The 20,961-nt window shown below is 35.5% G+C and overlaps 1 protein-coding gene across 3 annotated transcripts in view; it reads left to right on the top strand.

The window, feature by feature from the left end:
* LOC150104992 (uncharacterized) overlaps positions 1–20,961 on the top strand; it is a 768,027-nt gene that overhangs the window by 168,953 nt on the left and 578,113 nt on the right. For all 3 annotated transcript variants that reach the window (XM_090395452.1, XM_090395451.1, XM_090395453.1), the window contains exons 7-10: positions 862–1,053; positions 6,041–6,238; positions 8,178–8,291; positions 18,273–18,395. In XM_090395452.1, coding sequence (XP_090251578.1) covers positions 862–1,053; positions 6,041–6,238; positions 8,178–8,291; positions 18,273–18,395 — 627 coding nt within the window. The remainder of the gene's footprint in view (positions 1–861; positions 1,054–6,040; positions 6,239–8,177; positions 8,292–18,272; positions 18,396–20,961) is intronic.

The raw sequence follows: 20,961 nt of genomic DNA, 5'->3' as shown, positions 1-20,961 counted from the left end.
TTGTGTTATTGGTAAGGCTTCCGGTCAACAGTAAGCTATCAATAGTTAAGTTTTTGGGTGTCAAAAGCTATATGCAGATTTTTGACTGCATGGGGGATCAGTACCCCTAACCCCCGAACTGTATATCATGGAAATATGATATGCAGTTGACCAAGGTCAACTGTATATCATGTCTCACATATCTCCACTAGATTACTGGCTTAGGGGTTGCTTGAGTAGGGAACCATTTTTCAAAGTTTTCCATAAAAAATAGCAGAAGGGAAAGATAAAGGACTTCTTCCTATGACCAAAGAGTGTAATGGTATGTGGTGAGAAGCGCTCATTAACTAGTTGGTGTATATACAGTTGCAGGTCTTATTACTATAACAACTAATAAAAAAACTGTGCATATTGTTAGGATTCTTTAATTATATAACTACATGTATGTGTGTATGTGACAATGCTAAAATTCTTTAATAAATGGTTTTCCTTTCAGTCAGAAGTTGAGTGGTCAGATTCTGTACACATTAATGTTATAAGTGAATAAAGTGAACTATATATTAAATTGTTGGCAGGAAGATTTACATGGAATACAGTTTTAGAATATCATTTTGGTTTATTTAAAAACAGAGTATATAGTTAACACCTACATAGGTATGTATTAAATTTTCTAGTCATGCACTATTGAATTAGGAAAAATTATCTTCTTAGAGAGAATTGTTGAAGCAATTGTAATGGAAATATTTCCATGATATTGCATAGAATATTACTTCATTTTCCAGATTATGAGTATCAAATCCTAATTATCACTACTCAGTCACTAAAGGTGCTAAGTAAAAAATAATTTTTATTTACTAAATTTTTAAAAAAATTTTTTTGCAGGAAATTCAGGACCGTGCAATCAGATCGCTTCACAAAGCTGAACAAGCTGCTAATTCAGGACATTATGCAGGAGGAGAGATGAAATCAAGAGCCTATGATGTATTATCCCTCTGTTCAGATTTTATTTCTTCTCTTGAGATTAAGCATCAGCTTTTAAGTGCATCTATTTCTTTTTTTAATTTAGCTCATACGGTTAGTATGTTTCGAGATGTGTTTGTTCTGACATTATTACTGTTATTATTTATTATAACTGATGTCTTTAATTTTTTTTTTTACTTTAGTTTTAGAAAATAAACAAAATTAAGAAAATTTTAGTGGAAATAAATACTACAAAGAACATTCTTGTTTAGTCATAACCTAAAGCTGTTGAAGCTTTAGTTTATGAATCTTTTCTAGGATACAAGAAACTTTTCTAAGGCTTTTCACCTGGAGATGAGTTAGTCATTATTATTATTGTTAAAGAAGGATAGAGTTCATAGACTCATTAAGGGAAGCACTCATTTCACCAATATCAACATTCACATAATACCTGTTATACTTCACTTTGAACTTATTCACCAACAGACCATTCACAACTGACTCTGCCAACTCATTCCACTCATGCACCATTCTTCCACCAAAAATACTATTTCTCACACTTGTTTAATTTCCAGTGATGATCCAATAGTTCTCTCTCCTCCCCACTAGTCATGTACTGTAAAATTACTAATCCTATAAAAACATTTAAGCAACTTATATGTCTCTATCATATTTCCCCTTTCCAGTGTATTAACCAATTTCTGTAACTCACACAATTTCAACCCGTTCTCACAAACATATTCTGTAGACCTACTACCATCTTTGTGACTTGTCTCTGAATCATCTCTCGACCTCTTTCTCCTCCTCAAGAAACCCAGATGATGAGATATGCACATAATTGTCCAGATGGGGGCTGTATCATGACCTTATAAAGAGATATAACATATAATGATACTGAAGACTTTTTTTCAGTACATGACAAGAAGGGAGAGAACAAGAGTGTTAGGACTAGGTTTTTAGCTTGGAGAGTGGTGAATGGCTTAAATGAGTTCAAGAAGTATTAAAAATGGTTGGGATGGGCCTTCTGAGAAAGTGGGAGATGCTTGAGGGGGGGGGGGGGAAGCCCCACCTTATCTCTGTTTGTCAACATATTTGCCAGCCTGGCTGGCCAAGTGGTTAGCATATCTGCTCTCCAGCCAAAAAGGCTGCAGGTTCAAATCCCACCGTGGGCATAGATGTTTGTGATTGTCTGTGGAAAAACTAGTGGTGGTGGTAGGCAGTAGATGGCATTGGTGTAGTTGCAGTCAGTTGGTGGATTGAATGTTGGAAACAGAGTTATAGAGCAGGTGTCCTTCCTCGATGAGTCTTTGGACTCCTCTGGAGGTGTCTAATAATAATAATAATAATTTTTAAATAACCAGGTAATCCCATAAGCTGTATTAGCCACTTTTGTAATGTTCCCTCTGAACTTTAACTTGCAGTTTACCAGCATCCCCAAATCCCTATCCTCATTAATTTCCTCCAGTCCAGTTACATCAATGTAGCACATTGATGTAACTGGCATTCCTTTTTGCAAAATGCATAATTTTACACTTTTCAACATTAAACTTAGAAGCATTCTCATACATCATCTTTATTAAAGTATTGCCTCACTTTTACATCATGAGCAAAGAACTGCATATTTCCTTTTGCATTAATGTAAAAGTTAAATATGCTGGTTTGAATACAGAGCCTTGTGGCCCAGTGACTAGCAGTGAGTTATAGAGCCTGGTGGCATACTGCTATCACTGCCCTCTCATGAATTCTTCTCCTTCATAAAATATACTCTGACTTTTTATAGTTATATTACATTAGCTACTTAGGTGGCACTTTGCAGAATTGTCTGTTAATGTTTAATTGCCATTCTGTGATCTTGTATTGACAATACTTAGGTGAAAATTCTATGCCAATAAAGTGTTTTACATGAGTTTTCCTCCAGTGTTTCAATTCTTTTCTATTTAATCATGTCCAGCAGTATCATTATTGTTATTATGTGACACCTCCAGGGAATCCAAGGACTCATCGTGGGAAGGCACACTACTTCACTTAAAAATACATTTCATCCTCTCTACTACTACTTAATTCTTCAACTACAACACTACTACTACCATCAACACCATCTATCTCCTATCACTACTAAGAACAGTATTTTTTTGTCTGTAAATTGCGTGTGTTTTGAAGGCCAATTTGTCTTTTCGTGGGATGAAAAATCGAGTTTCTGTGAGAAAAACCCTGCTACCACCGTATGAGATTAAGCTAACTCACTTTCAACTGAAAAATTGCATATATATGGATTCCCTTCATCACTACGAGAATCAAACCCAGATCTTTTCCAATCGAAAGGCACAATGTTCCACTATTCTTCCAATTGTGCTACAGCAGCTAACATATTATTGTGTAATCATTTTCCCCATCCAACTCAACTGTTACTTTATTATAGAAAGTGAGTAATTTACTGAGGTATGACCTATCCGCTATCCGCTCATTCCTGAATTTTGCCCATAAGCAAATTCTCCAATACCTTGATCATCATTTGTAGGATGCTGATAGATTGATTGATTGATAATTTGCTACCTCTCTTCTAGAGCTTCCTTTGCAATGGAATTATTTTCCCCTTTTGCTATTCCCTTGGGATCCCACTAGAGCTGAGACTCAAACAATCTGGTCAAAGGCACTACTAATTCCATAAATACTACATATTTGTAGTATTCAAGCTAATATCCCATCTAATCCTAAATATATTTGCATTGAGGTTCTGTATACTATGCAGAACCTTGATGCACCTTACTATGCACCTTGTTTCATATTGAAAAGAATTATAACACCAGAGGAAAACTCACATAAAATACTTTATTAGCATAGAAGTTTCTCTTAAATATCATAGGTATCATCAGTACAAGGTCCCAGAATGGCAATTAAACATTAACAGACAATTCTAAAAAAGCGACACCTAAGTAGCTAATGTTAGATAACTATAAAAGGTCAGTAATTTCCTAATTCATTAAAAAATTAGGAAAGATTAGCTGATTTAAAAAGTACTATCTCCCACAAAGGGGAGATAGACACAGCCCATCGGATCTGTTTAAATTAGGATAACGAAGTAAAGTTTCACACATTTCTTTATAATGCCATTCTACGAGGATAGACTTTTATGAAGAACTCTTGTTTTGTTCCAATGAATTTTATGTTTAGTGTTGACAGCATGCTGTGCAAGTCCAGACTGTTCAGGCTTATGGTATTTAATATAAGACTTGTGTTCTTCTAGTTGAATAAAAGCAGATCTTCCTGTTTATCCACAATAAGATAATCCACAAGAACATGAACAAAGAATCTGGTAGATGCCTAGGTAATTGAGAGGGAAAAGCTTGTTCTCAGGAGAAGTGAGAAAGGTGGAGATTTTTTTCTGATGGGGCAAAAGGCAACAAAAATATTCAGTGGTTTTAAAACTTTCACTATGCATTCATTAATAACATGCACATAAGCAATAGAATATGAGTTATTTCTTCTGTATTTGAAGTGTTAGCTGAACACATTTCAGTGGGGTTGTATCTATAAAAATTGGACAAGACACCAATGGGCTAATGAACTCTTTACAGATGAGAGTCACTTCCTCCGATTCTAGATGATACTTGATCTGACATAAAAGTGGTACTGCTTATTATTGTGAGAATGTTCTTGAAAGGGATAGATATCGTATTGCTAGGATTATGGTGTGGGGAGACATTATGCTTAATGGATGTGCTACAAGTGCTGGAAAAGGGACATGACTAGTGAATGATATTGCAGTGAAGTTCTTCAATGTCATGTTTGATTGTTTAGTAGTGCTGTAAGCAAAGAATTCATTTTTATGGATAACAATGCCACACCACATTGTATGTGAGCAGTGGAGATACTTCTGGAGACTGAGGATATTAATTGAATCAAGTGGCCAGCATGCTTCCCAGATCTTTACCCCATAGCACATGTTTTGAATGCAATAGGGAGGTGCATGGTTGCTCAAAATTTCTCCCTCCAGAAAACAGGAGTGGGTTAGTTTGCCTCAAGAACTCCTGAATCACTTGGTGCTAAGCATGGAACAGTTTTGTGAGAGCTGAATCAGGGTGGACATATTCCATACGGAAATGTCTCTCCGCATAGTTTTCTGTAAGCACTGTATATTGATTCCTTAACTATCCTTAGGAAATTTGTAACTTTTGCCAAAAAAGTATTACATTTTAATTTATACGAAATTTGTATTTTGTGTAATATAATTTATTAGTATGATGGCTTTATTATAGAATATATAAATTTATATATTCTATATATAAACTTATGTCCACATGTGGCTGTAGTCATGAAAATTTTTCATATACAAATTAAAAATGTAGTTTCCTTAACTTTTGGACATCAGTGTATAAGTTACAGCCTGTAGATACTTAGATATGTACTGTTTAATCTTTATATTAATGACATTGTTTGTGAATTGCAGAGGCATATTTAGTTGTTTGCAGATGATATGAAGCAGGGAAGGATTATTAGTAATATTGCTGATGTGGTGGCCCTTCAGGAGGATTCGAATAAGTGACAAATGGGCAAATGGATGGGGATGACGTTTAATGCAATTAAATATAAGTTATTGAAGTTTGAAATCCACTGAGGAAGGCTGTATACTCTGTTGGTGGAACTGTACTAGAGTAAGTGGAGGAGACAAGGAATCTTGAGGTGATAATTGATAGAAATTTGAAGTTTGGGAGGGGGGGGGCTTATTGGAAAGGTGGTGATTGGACCTCCATGGATATCAATGGAGGTCCTGAATTATAATAATAATAATAATAAATTATATATATATATATATATATATATATATATACTATATTCGAATCCTCCTGAAGGGCCACTGCATCAGCAGTATTACTAATAATCCTTCCCTGCTTCACATCATCTACAAACAATTGAATATGACTCTGCAATTCACTAATCATATATATATGTATATGATTCCCTGAAAATAGTTTTCCTGTATTTTCTGGGAATATACAGGAAATAAAAGCGGGTCAAAAAGAAATAATATAAGGGAAAAAATCTTCACATTTATACACATATGTAATCTTTATTTTTGCAAATTTTTTTATTGTTTTTATAGGCTCTAAACAAACTTGATCAGATTGAAGTTCAATTGACAACGATCGACCTTCCTCAGAGTAGTGCAGCTCTAGTCCATCAACATTCTCATATGACTCAAGCCATCAAAGATATCACCGAACCTGCTTTGAAGGAAGGATATTCATTACTAGACCGAGCTGGAAAAACTGATCCTGGTGCTCAAGGAGTAGCTAAAAAGGTATGCATTAAAGAATAAATTTTGAAATGTGTAATAAAAGGATTAACAGAAGGGGATAATAAATATCCATTTTGATTTATATTACAGTGTCAGCAAAGAGTGTATATGCATTTGGAGTTTTAAAATTTCAAAATGATTAATAGCTTGCCGGTGAAGGTTGGTCGATTGGTAGAACTTTTGCTACTAATGGCTCAGTTAAGTAAGTTTGAGCGCGGTTAGTAGTTGGAAGGGGACCAATCGTTCGATGCTGTCAGCACACTCTCCCTCGATGAGTCTTTGGACTCCCTGGAGGTGTCAAAATAATAATAATAATAATAATAATAATAATAATATACACCTTTAGCCTGAGTTGTTTTGATACCTCCTTGCTTATGACATGAATCTAGGAGCTTGTTTTTACACTTTTTATTAGTGCTTTTGATTAAGGATTTTTCTGGCTTATACATATTTGAATTATTGTTTCAAATTGGAGACCATACAGAGACTCTTTAATATTTCATAATTGAACTCTCATTCAGTATGTAAATTACAATTGTTAAAGAAAACAGCACAAAAGGGTTTGTCTTGGTATCAAAAACCATTCCATGCAGTCACCCATGATGGACATCTCCATTAGCTAAAACATAGATGCAGACATAGATATAGATATCTACTAAGCATTTAAATTCTCATGTATGTTCTGGGCTGATAGTTTTTTCTGTGCATTTAAATTTTCTTATTTGTTCTGTGAAGTTGTCATTCAAGACTAGTTTAAATCTTTAAACATAGGTGAATGTGTATGTTTTGTTTAACTACATATTGAGTGAGAAGATTTATCTTGAATTGCTGATGCCTAGGATTTAGAAGTGGTGATGCATTACTGGTGAAATGGAAAACATAGAAGGAAAAGAAAAAATGTGGCAGAGAACACATACAAGATGGGAAGAGCATACTGTCAGAGAGTCTTCTTGGCTGGTATTCAGCACATTGTTGTGTTGCAAGTTCCAGAGAGGTTATCATGCAAACCAAGAATAACAGTGCCCACATTAAAAAAAAAAAAAAAATCTACTGTGTATCTCATGTTTCAGTTTTTTCATTATTAGTTATCAAGCTTATTGTTATTATTATGACATCTCCAAGGACGCATCAATTACAGGAGGGCACTTCACTCCATACAGCCCACTGGCTACACCACTTAAACCTACACCAAAACACAATGTTGTTGTTTACACTCTACTACACATTGTTATTTATTAGTTTTTTTCATTTGTTTTTAATTAATCATATTTTTGGTTTTTAGTAAATAAAATGTATTAGTTTTGGTGTGTTGTCCATGATGTATACCCTCCTTAGCATACTATGAGAAAGTGGACCTAGCACTAGGGGTTTGTTCAAATTCTTAATAGTTAAGATCACTAGAATAGATACAGAGGAGATTTTTCAAGATTTTTTTTGCAAATGGATTACAGTAGCCTATTCTGTAAAGATGTAATAAGCAAAGTCAGTAAGGAGTAAATTCTTTGTATAGAGTATGAATAGGTGAATCGAATACATTGCTAAGTGTGGCAGAAGATTTATCATTATTTAATGAATTATGAGGTGAGTGGTTTGTCAGTCAGTGGACTGCTTGGAGATCAGTAAGAATAATAACATCTTGGTCACTTGGAATTCAGAAATATTCATTCTACTCTTAGTAGTTTCTGAAACTTTAAAAGTTCCAGAAGGCAAATTGCCCACCTAGTATAAAATAATGATGAACTTTATTAACTTTTCTTTTAATGATTTAATACTTGAAGCTATTTAGCCTTATATTTTCATTAAAGCATTCCTCCTTAAGTTTTAGGAACAATTAAAAATATAAAAAAAAATTGCTATATGGAAAATTATAATATTACTACAAATTAAATCAATATTAAACTTTTTTTATATTTTTAAGTTTCTAAGGAATCTTTATTTATAGATTGCAGAACTAGAACAACGACAGCATCATCTCACTGACCTGAGTTTAGCTCAGCAAGCCAAAACCCAACAGAAAAGTGCAGCTTACACATATTTTAATGATAAGTACAATTTGGTAAGTTGGAGTTTTTTAAAATTCACTAATTAAATCTACAGTTTGTAGTTTTTCGGCAATGCACAGTGGCTCCTACGAGGGTGGTCTGAAAAGTTCTCGACCTAACAATGAAAAAACGAATTTATAATTTCAAAATTATTTTATTTTCAACATAATCTCCATTAAGACTAACATATTTACTCCAGTGATGCTCCAGCGCCATTATCCTGGCCCTGTAGTGATTCTCAGTAAGATCTGCAAAATACCCCTCTACAGCTGAAATCACTTTTTGATTTGAAGAAAAAGCTCACCCTCGAGGAAGAGTTTTAGTTTTTGGAAGAGATAGAAGTCAGAGGGAGCCAAATCTGTGGAATAGGGTGGATGTTCCAACAATTCATAGTGCAGATCCCTTAATTTTTCCATTACAAAAACACCTTTGTGGGCAGGTACATTGTCCTGATGAAAGATGATTTTTTTTTTTCTTCTGCAAACCAGGTCTTTTCTCATGAATTTTTTCATCTAGTCTGGTTAAAAGATCGGAATAATATTCCCTGGTTATTGTTTTACCCTTTTCAAGATAATTAATAAACAAAATGCCTTTAGCATCCCAAAACACCGATGCCATGACCTTTCCTGCTGATGGAACTGACTTTGTCTTCTTTTGTGCTGAACAACCGATGCACAAAATCAGTTTTATTCTTATTCAAATGCTCCAATACTCTGTTCAGAGATTTTCATGTGAGTGTGTTTTTGATCTGCTGTGAGCAAGTGTGGCACCCATCTTACGCAAAGCTTTTTCATATGCAATTCTTCATGCAAAATATATCGTACACATTCTTTTGAAATGCCTATAGTCTCACCAATTTCACGCACTTTGCTTCGCCAGTCATCCAATACAATATTGCACTTGATCCATGATTTCTAGCGTTGTTATGCCTTTTGGACGTCTTTCACGTGGATCATTTTTAAGGCTGGTACTGCCAGACAACACTTTTGCTCCAGACAGTAGTATAAAAAAAACTACTTGATAGAATGACTTGCAATTTCACTTGGATGCTTATGACAGATGTACAAACTTAGAAAGAAAGATCTTGCAGATAGTGTTACCATCTATGGTTAAGGCTGAGAACCTTTCAGACCATCCTTGTAGTTGTGAAACTTTGAATTTTTGATAGTCTCTCGTTTTGAGTGCAGTATTTATTTTTTTTTTGATATTTTCCAGTTTTATTAGTAATATTTTAATGTGTCTCCTCCAGGAAACCTAATCATTTATCCTGGGAGCTTAGGGTAATACTAATTCATTTAGTGCCTCAATATCTATCAGCCTCTCCTTGAATAGTTATGTAGTGCCTCAATATCAAGTGCCTCTCCTATTCGCTGAAGACGCACTCAAAACATACCAGTGTTTTATTCCACTTAACCACTACATGGCATGAGAAAAATGTAAACCTCATATGCTACCTGATACACCCTTTTCAGAGATAACTCCCAAGTTCTTCCTTGCCACTGCCACGAGGTGCAAAATTTCCCATTTATTTATACTGTAAGAAGTTTCTGACTCATCTTTCTCTCTCTTCTTTCTTACATCAATTTCTCAGACTCTGAATACCACATTCCCTCATTCTGTCCTCATATATAAAATTCCTTAGACTAAGATTTATTTTGGTTATCTGATGCTGAATTTCTATAACTATTTCTCCATTGTTACAGAATCCAGGCAAGACAAGCATAGTCTCAAAGCCAAAAGACACAAGTAAACCAATCATTCTGCAATCTTTGGACTTCATGGAGGCTTATTTTGGACGTAATATTAATGTCTGAGCATTAGTATTATGTCCAGATATAGTTTATCAAAGCATTTACAAGGCTTAGATAACACTACAGTTAGAAGTTTCTTCAATGTTGCAGTTATTAGATGTGATGACTTAAAAACCTCAGCAATGGCCTCTAAACCTGTCTGGTATCACCCTCTCTGGATTTATTGATCACTTGCAGCAAACAAATATAATATTCTGCCTGCATTGTTATTTGGTTTTCAAAGTGGATTGATACTCATTATCATTTGCCCATCAGTTTGTTCGGATTAGTATGCAATCTACTGGATTTTCCATCACCAGTAAATAACCAGATATTACTTTCAGACCATCATCTCCAATATCATTAATATACAAGTTAAACCGCAATGGCCCAAACACATAATCCTATGATACATCACCAGTCATTCTTCTCTTAGACTCTGCACCTTCCTATATAGGAGATGCTGAGTCTAAAAAAAAGAGTCAAATGGATGTGTAAACTTATTAAGCAAGAGATTCATGAGAAAAGGATGATGTGGAAGGAATATTAATGATATTGGATATTCCTAGAAGAGTCACAACTGTTGTACAGAAAGCTAAGTTCAAGTATGAAAAGAAAATTGGCTCTGCAAGCTAAAGATAACCCACAAGAATTCTATTGATATGCTACAAGTAAAAGAAAGAATGGATATGAAAGAATAACTCATCTGAATGCAGATGGTATGCAACATTGAATTCACTGCTACTTTTTCACTGGATGAAGAAACGCAGGTGTATGAAAAGGCAGTATTAAAGCTATTGCACAAACTGAATAAGAATTCAGCAACAGGGACTGATGGCATATCAGCACAGATGTTAAAAAGGCATTCAGCTTGAACTGGCTGTTCGTTTGACCAGGCTATATAAATTGAGTCTCTGAACAGGGAAGATTCCACAGGAATGGAAAGAGTGTATGGTAATTCCATTGCACAAGGGTGGTGCAAAGACAGATGTATCTGGCTATCGACCAATTAGTATATCAGGAGTGGTAGTGAAAATTTTGGAAAAATTGGTCAGGGCTTGCATTCAGAAATGGGTTGACAGTGAATCTCTACTTGCAATGAACAGCATGGGTTTACTAAGGGAAGGTCATGTTTTAGCGAGTTGCTCACATTCTATGATAATGTTACTATTGAACTAGACAAGAGGAGGGGAGGAATGAATACACCATGATATTTTTGGATTTTGCTAAGCTTTTGACAGAATACAGCATGGAAGACTTTTGCATAAATTGTAGAATATGGATAAGAGGATGGCTGACTGACAGATATCAAAAAGTGGTATACACAAGATGTGAGTCTGCAAGATTTAAGATAACCAGTGGTGTAACCCAAGGATGAGTTCTTAGTCCATTGTTATTCAATCTGTACATTAATGATATTGGGAAGGATTTGACAGGCAATATACAGCTATTTGCTGATGATGCAGAGATAGATAGGGTAATCAGGAATGCTGCTGATATGCAGTATTTGCAGAATGATTTGAATAAGATGATTTCCTATCTCAGATCATGAATCTTCCCACCAGAATATCAGACAACCTCCCTCCAATCAATCTGCTGACACACTTGACCTCTTCCTAACACACTCCGTTTAAAGGTATACTGTGGTTGTCGGTTCTCCTTTTGGAAACTCGGTCCACAACCTCATACAAGTTTCTTTTGCTGCAGAACAACCTACACCCACTACTTCACAGTCTCATGTCCTTTGACACTGCAAGGGATGCCAACTGGGTGATCCTCCATGACTTCTATTCCTCCTTTCCATGTTCCGACTATTGCTTCAGTTATTCTGATCCAAACACCTGCTCAGATGGAATAACAGAAATCATTCTCACAGGAATGAATGCTTTCATTCCAGTCCCTATCCCAATTTCATTCTAGTTTCCCTATTCCAGTCCAAACTCTCAGCCAACATCTAAGCCTTGGTTCTCAAAAAAAGTGTGCCATTGCTAATTGGAACATGATTTCCCCGACATTGAATGAGTTTAAGGAGACGTATGATAGGTATTGTGTGTATAAAAGTTAGTGTGGATCTCCTGCCACGTGTCATCTGAATCATGGATATACCTGTATAATTTATTATTATTATTATTATTATTATTTTATGGACACCTCCATGGAGTCCAAAGACATCATAAGAGACCCAAATTATCCACACAATCTATCACACCTCTCCTTGAACCCATTAACAAACAAATTCCACTCCTTCACAATTCTCCAAGCAAAAAATCTAGTCCTCACACACCCCGTACTCCACACTTTTACTCAACTTCCAGGGATAATCCTTGTTCTGCCCCCTCTAACCAAGTGCTGAAACATTTCCCCTGCATCCATCCTATAAAACCCTTTAAGTAACTTAAATGTTTCTATCATATCCTATCTTTTTTGACTATCAACCAATTTCTGTAGTCCACACACTCTCAATCTATATCATAATAGGGACTGTTCCACAGACTCTCACCATCTTGATTGCTCACCTCTCAGTCCTCTTATCACTTCCTCATCCCCAAGAAACCTAGGTGACCACTCCTGATCACAGTAGTGCAGATGTAGATGTATAAAGGCTTTATAAAGAGGAATAACAACTTCCCTATCTCTACTTGTTAGTATGTTCATCAATAGCCAAGTAATCTTATTAGCTACCTTAGTAATATGTCTTCTAAACTTCAACTCTCTGTCTATCACCACCCCTAAACCTCTAGCTTCATCTATTTTCTGGAGTACAGTTACATCAAGGTGGGACACAGCTTGTAATCTATTTATTCCATAATGCATAACTTTACATTTCTCTACATTAAACTGACATCCATTATCTTTTGCCCATACTGACAGCCTATTTAAATAATCCTACAAGCTCTCCACACTGCCTTGATTAACTAGTGCTCTACCTAACTTTACATCATCAGCAAGCAGCTGAATATTTCTTTCAGACTATTTCCCCATATCGTTCATGTACAAATTAAACAATGGTGCTTATATCATATAATAGTGTAATATCATATACTTCATCTATGACTGAGACACAAGCTAATATGTGCATGATTTATGACTCATTATGTGATTCCACTTTTGAATGCAGTTAACGGTCTATTTCCCTGACTGTGTCCATGTAATGTTGGATGCAATATATTGGAGTTTTTGAATAAATTCTATATAATTTTTGTTACATGTGTAAGCTGTGAAACTTACTTTAATATGTTCCATGCACATGTTCCATTAAAGTTATTAATTAAACAGTAATTGTCCTAGCACAGAAGCTTGCAACACACCACTAGTTACCAGTTTTCACTTGAATTCTGCTGCTCTGTATACCACTTTTTGATATCTGTCTGGCAGCCATTCTCCTCCACATACCCAGTGTCATATCCATCCCTATTTGTTCTAATTTGCATAACAGAGTTCCATGCGATATTCTGTCAAATGCAATTACAAATTCCAGCAGAATCAATATTTGCTGGAGTCTGACCCTTCACAAAGCCATGTTGCCTCCTAATAGAGTATTATATCCTATCCACCCATTCCTGAGTTCTCTTTTTGATAAATTTTTCCAATACTTTTACCACCATCTTGAGATACTGATTAGTTTATAATTTGCTACTGTAGTCTTAGAACCTTCCTTATACAAGGGAATTATTTTGCCCTCTTTCCAATTCTTTGGAACTCTACCAGAGCATAAACAGCCTAGTCAGAGGTGTTGCCAGTTTCCTTGCACTTTCTTACAGAATGTGAGCTGATATCTCAGCTCACATTCTGTTACATTCTGATATCTCTGTATATTCTAATATCTCGCATTCTGATATCTCTGTAACATATGTCACAACATTAACCTAACTTGTATGATATACCCTTGCAAAGTTATCACTCAGTTACTCAACTGTTTTATCTGCTTCTGTCACCTCATTACCATCAGCACTCATTAAGGTTATTCTTCCATAGTTATTCTTCCTCTTACTTGCCACATAGTGAAAGAACTCTTTGGGATTTCCCTTGGCCTGCTTGACTAGATTCTTTTCATAATCTGATTTTGTCTTCCTTGCCATTCTGGTCACCTTTCTTGCCTGAGCCTTCTACTGTTCATGAGTTTGTTGGTCACTTTTCTCTTTATATACCCTCCACACATTGTCTTCTTATGCAGCTCATGCTTAATGATATTACTTATTTATCTTACTCCAACCTGATTAATACTCCTTACCTTAGGTATACAATTTAATATAGCTTCCTCTAGATGACCCATTGACTATCTCCCATGCACTGCTAACATCCTTCCATTGCAGGGATTTATGCAATGGCACAGCTTCGAGCTTCCTCCTAAGATTGTTATAATCACCTGTCTTGTAATTCCACATATACCCCTTCTTGACAGAATATTCTCAATTCTTTGCAATCTCCCAAGTCACAACTGCACAGTTGCTTTTCCCAGTCAGAGGGAAAGTCTTTTGCTTCAGAGACTAGATTCTGCACTTGGTCATTATCACACTCACTTTCCTCGTGGGTGATTTCACACAAACTCACCTGCTTCCACCCTAATTGCCTAAGTTTTTCTGAATTTGGCTTCATCATGTTCACTGATCAAAGATCTCTCTCTCTCTCTCTCTCTCTCTCTCTAAACACCTAACACCAAAACCATTTAGATGCAGTCCAACAGCATTATAGAAATCCTTCTTTCCATCAAACACAGACTGCAGAGCTACAAACCTTACATCATTCTTTCTGCAAAGCCTACATTTTAATTCATTGGCTATCAAAGCCTTCCTCCTCAATTTGCCTCTATCATAGACTAGCAGGATTCAGATAGCATTACTAATATCATTGATTTTTGTGTCAGGGAAACATGAGTTTGATTTTGTTATTCTTTCATTAAGTGCTCCTTTGATCACTGAGTTCCCATACATAATTTTTTTCTTATCATGTTTTACTCGTTTTTTGACATGAAAGTCAATCAAATGCATTCTTTAAAACTTAGATTCCTTATTTGTTCTTTTTTTATAAAAAAAAACATCCTTGCTTAAAAAAAGAATATTTTGAATACATTAAACAAATAACAATAACCATAGGCTTCTATTTCAAAGTTTAGGATAGTAGTTGAAAATACTTATCATTATTGCAAAATATTGATATATATTGCTGCTGCTTTTTTTTTTTAATAAAAATGTTGACTGTATATTTTATAAAGGAATATGAATTAGAAAACAAAACACAAGTGGATATAAAAAAAATCTGAGAATAGTAATGGCATTTGAGAAACAATGAGATTTGTTATAAAAATAATGCATATATGTTATTAGCATTACTAATAATATTTCACTTATATATTGTGTTATCATAGACTGATTGCCACAAGAAATACCTTAATTAATATATGTAATTAGAAAATATTTACTTTGTGTCTATAGGTATTTTTTTAAATATTACTTTGTTCTATTATTTATTATTATTTATTTATATGGGTACCCCATGGAGTCAAAAAACTCTTCATGGGAGACCCACTCTATTCATTAACATAATACCTATCATATATCTCCTTACACCTATTCGCTTTTGGGGTACTCACAACCACCTCTGGCAATCCATTCCTCTCATTTACCACTCTCCAAGTAAAGAGCCTAGTCTGCTAAAATTTACTAGCAACACTGTTAGACAATTTCCAAGTATTGCCCCTTGTTTTTCTCCTTCTCTCCATATATTGAAAACATTATTCTGTGCCAATCTTATTATTATTATTATTATTACCCAAGATTTGGAGTCAAAGACTTATCTATGAGGTCCTTTTATCAAACACATACAGCTCATCATGCCATGCTTTAAACACACTCAAACTCTCTGAGACACCATGTTCTCAGGCATTCACAACTCTGCATGAAAAAAACCTGCTTCTCATCCCCTACTCACACCATCCTTTATACAGCTTCCAAGGATGACCTCTGGTTCTCCCCTGACCTCCCACTATTTTCTGTAGAACCTCTCCAGCATTGATCCTATAACTTGTAGGTTTCTATCATATCTCCCCTCCTCCTCCTCCTCCTGTCCACCAGACTCTGCAAGTTGCATCATCTCAATCTTTCCTCATACTCAACATTCCAGAGGTCAGAAACTACCTTAGTCCTTTACCTCTGGACTCCTCTCCAACATCTTTTCATCCTTCTGAAAACCAGGTGACCAAATCTGGGCACAATAGTCCATGTGTGGCCTAATCAAAGCCTTACACAATGGAACAAGAATCATCCTACTTCTACAAGTCAGTGTCCTCTGCATCATTCCCAGAAGCCTTTGTGTTGTCTTCACAATTTTGGATGTGTCCCCTAAATTTCAGATCCTTATCCACTATCACCCCAGATCTCTTACTTTCCTCCTCCTCTGACAATATATTCTTACCAAGCATAAATTCTGCATACCATTTTGGTTTTCCAAATTTTAAAACCTTACATTTTGCAACATTGAACTCACATCCTCATTCCCAATCACTCAATTTATTCAAGTCTTCTTGTAAGGCCACAGCATCCTTTCTACTCTTCGTGGTTCGTCCCAACTTTGCATCATCTGCAAACAACTGAAGATCTCCATCCAAATCTTCACCAATATCATTAATATACACGTTAAACAATGGCCCTAAAACAGACCCCCGAGGCAAACTGCTAATTTTCTTCTTCCTGGATATCGCTCCTCCATACACAACTTGTTGATACCTATCAGATAGCCAGTCTCCAATCCAATGCACCAATCTAATATCTCACCCCATCCAATCTAGTTTGATTATCAACTTATCATGCGGTAATCTATCAAAAGCCTTTGCAAAATCTAAGTATATTACTGTGTATCCTTCTCCTCTATCCATGGAAGCAGTCACCTTATTGTAATAAGTAAGTAGAGTACTAAAACATGACCTCCCTTTAGCAAATCCATGTTGTCCATCAAAGATAATACCATTATTGTCAACCCAATTCTGGATCCTAGTTCTCACAAGCTTCTCCAACAACTTAATTACAACACCTGACATACAGATAGGCCTATAGTTCGATCACCTCCTTTATGAAGAGCCACAATATTGCCCATCTTCCACTCCTTAGGAACTTGTTTGAGTGCAAGACTCGTATTAAAAAATATGTCAAGGCAGGTGTCAACTCCCTGGCACATTCCTTTAGAATATGTGGTGATATATTATCAAGTCTCACAGGCTTATTTACATCTAGTTTGCTCAACTCCTGATACACCTGTTGCTCACTTATAGTCAGTCTCTCTTCCCCATCATCAATTGCTCTCAATCTCTCCATGAAGTCACATTCACAATATTGAAAGACCTTTATGAACTGCTCATTAGGTATTTCCACCACACCTTCTGCAACAGCTGTCTTTATATCATTTTGTCCAGTCAATGTCATCCTTCCATAATCATTCTTTCTTTTGCTGGCTACATATCGAAAGAAATCCTTAGGATTCTTTTTGGCTTCAGTAGCTAACTGCTGTTCATACCTCTCTTTAGCTACCCTCACCAACCAAGTGACCCTCCTTGCCTGGTCTTTGTAGGCCTCGTGGAATCGGTTATTTCCACTTCTCTTTTGCTGCCTCCAGAATGCCCTTTTTCTCTGCATCACATGCTTAATCTCTTAATTCATCCATCTCACACCTACCTGATTTAACCTTCTCACCCTTGGAATACATTTATACATTGCATCTACTAGATAGTTTTTGAAAATCCCCAAGCTGCATTGATCTCTTTTCCAGCTAACTCCTCATTTTGTGTTACACTGCAAGTGGTCTCCTGAGTTCTTTATAATTAGAGTCACTGCCAGATCACTTGCTCATTCTTGTAGCACACAAGCTTACATACTGTCCAGGCATGTTGTTGTATTCAGATTGATATTTTTCAATATACTCGGTGCCTCTAGTTCATCTATCTTAATGCTCACATTAGTCTCTGACATCTAGTAACTGCAAAGTCATCCCCTGAATGATGTACTCTTACAAAGTGATCACTTAGTAACTGAACTATTTCTTCTTCTTCTGTAACTTTCCTGCCATCGGCACTGAGTAAAGTTAAATTTCCATAATCATTCTATTAACTTACACATCCGAGTTAAAAAATGCAAATAAAAATGCTGTTTTTGAGCATTTTTTGAACTTCCAAATGTGCTTATAGAAGTGAGATCTAATGCCATATTTCTTTTGTAGCTATATAATTGGATTGTAAATGTTGGACAAGTTTTCTTGCAAGGCCATCAAGATATGGGTAGTGTTCTTTCCATGGCAAAAGACTTCCTTGATCATCATGATCAACTACAAAATGATCTTAGGGTAAGTGAATATTTGATGTTTCTGAAAGTAATTCTTATATAGAAGTCAGTTTTTTTATCTCACACCCAAAAGTATTATCCCGTAATTATTAATTTTTTATTAATTATTAAAATTTAATTAAATTTAAACTGTTAAAATTTATAATTTAAACGAAAAATATGCCAAATTGGCTCAGAGTGTAAGCAGAACACTAAAGGCATAAAGGTATCAGGTTTGATCTTGAGTTTTGGCAGGAATGGTTTTTTTCTATCAACCCCACCCAACCAGCTGAGGTGGATTAAATAGCCAGACATCTCTAGCTTTTTTCATCAATCAAAACTTCATTGGCTTTCTACCTTTTATCATGCCATTACCTTCCTCCACATTAATCCCGTTACAGCTATTCTAAAGCCATTAGTGGATTAACCGTTGATGAGTGACCTTTGTGTCAGCTGTCTTTACGTCTTTATGTTACTTGGAATTTCCTTTATTGGTGTAAGATATTTTACCTTTTTTGCCTCTAAAATGAACTTACATACCTTCACTCTACGAATGCCATAAAGGTGTGCCTGTATATTATAACATTGTAATATATATTACAATGTTATAATATACTGTAATTACAGTATTACATCCCCTAGGGGCTGTGTTTTTACATTATGAGAAAATATCAAGGATAGTGAGGGATCTTGCTCCACCTTTGATACGAGTTGCCTTGGTGTTGTACTACCAAGTGGTTACTTACACTTGGATTTGCCGATAGTTTTTCGGTATGAAACTCATAAATCTTAGTCCTAGTTCTTAGAGTTTCGCTTACTGGCAGATAAAGATAAACATCAAAGGATTTGTATCCCCTTCATTAATTTTTTTTTTCTTTTGTTGCTGCTGGTTGCTATTTCTGAAATAATGCATCTTAGAAATAGCGTATTTGTTGGTATATAAGACGCACTTTTTTTTCTTTGAAAATAGGTCTGAAAAACAGGGTGTGTCTTATATGCCAATACTCAGTTTATTATTATTATTATTATTATTACCACCCTAAGACCTCATGGAGTCAAAGACTCATCTGGGAGGTCCTTTTATCACACACACATCTCATCATACCGTGTCTTAAACACATTCTCAAACTCCTTGCAGACACCACAATCTTAGGCAAGGTATTCCAATCATTCACAACTCTGCATGAAAAAAACCTGCCTCTCACTCCTCTACTCACACCCTCTTTATACAGTTTCCAGGGATGACCTCTGGTTCTCCCCTGATCCCCCACTATTCTCTGTAGAACTTCTCCATCATTGATCTTATAACAACCTCTTACCAACTTGTAGGTCTCTATCATATCTCCCCTCTTCTTTCTCTCCACCAGACTCTGCAATCCTTATTACTTTCATTTCTGGAAATTTTCTTTGTTCCGAGTTACGCAATTTCTTTCTTGCTTCCTTGCGGTGTGTGAGAGCATTCCGGTTACGTAGAAAAGTGGGACTTTCATCTCTACAAAAATGATTATTCATCAAGCGAAAGCTATAGCCACTAACAGAGGGGTCGCCAACTTTACTGAATCAACATCATGGTGTTTAAGATTCATGAAGCGAAACCAGCTATGTATGCGGACTAAAACAAAAATATCACAAAAAATGCCGGCTGAATATGAAGAAAAAATGATTGAATTTCATCGATTCGTGATTAACATAAGGAAACGATAACCTTTTGAACTTGTACAAATAGGAAACATGGACGAGGTTCCGCTGACTTTTGATGTGCCCTCAAAGAAAACTGTAGATTCCGATGGCACAAAAACTGTTACTGTTAAAACTTGGGGCACGAAAAAACTCACTACACAGTTAGATTAGGTATTTGTTGAAAGTAGACCTACTTATATTTGAAATACTGTATATTTGAAATACTGTAAATTGATTATAATATTCAGTGATAAAGTTTTTTTCCTAAAAAATTTATACAAAAAATGGGGTGCGTCTTATACGCCGGCAAATATGGTTTGATGATATCCTCTTAGGCTGGAGGAAAGCTAAAGGCTTATTACTCTCACTGCTTTTGAGAAAGAAAAGAGAACACTCAAGTCACACTAAAGTGCCTCAAGCTGTAGTGCAGAATACATCAAGAATGTCTTGTTTCTTTTCGATTGTTGATTGGCAGATATCCTAACAGAAATACTCACATTTCTTTTACATGCTGATACATTATTTATGCCAAAATAATTTCTTAATTTATAATGATCAGTTTCACTTTTATTATCGAAAAATTATAAATTATTGATACAGTTATCTCGAAAAAGAGGATTTGAATTATTTTAAAGAAAAGTGCATATGGGGTTCATAATCTTCTTTTTATTTTTTTTTTTTGGGGGGGGTATAGACGTAATCAATCTGCAGATATTTCAGAGAATTTATTTTATAAATTATTCACAGGACAACTGTTATAAATGTAAATCACTTGGGAAACATGCCCATTCATTTTAGCAAAAGGTTTAGCTACTTCAATAATGCCACATATCTAACTAGAAGAAAATGTCGTTATGTCTGCTGATTTTAGAACTCTTACGTGTATAATTTTTTCTGACATGATTTCT

This window comes from Typopeltis vanoorti, chromosome 7, assembly GCF_054136105.1.
Source record: "Typopeltis vanoorti isolate ZY-2024b chromosome 7, IOZ_Tvanoo_1.0, whole genome shotgun sequence".
Taxonomy (NCBI): Eukaryota; Metazoa; Arthropoda; class Arachnida; order Uropygi; family Thelyphonidae; genus Typopeltis; species Typopeltis vanoorti.
The sequence above is the reverse complement of the archived record's forward strand: the minus strand, read 5'-3'. Positions and strand labels throughout refer to the sequence as shown.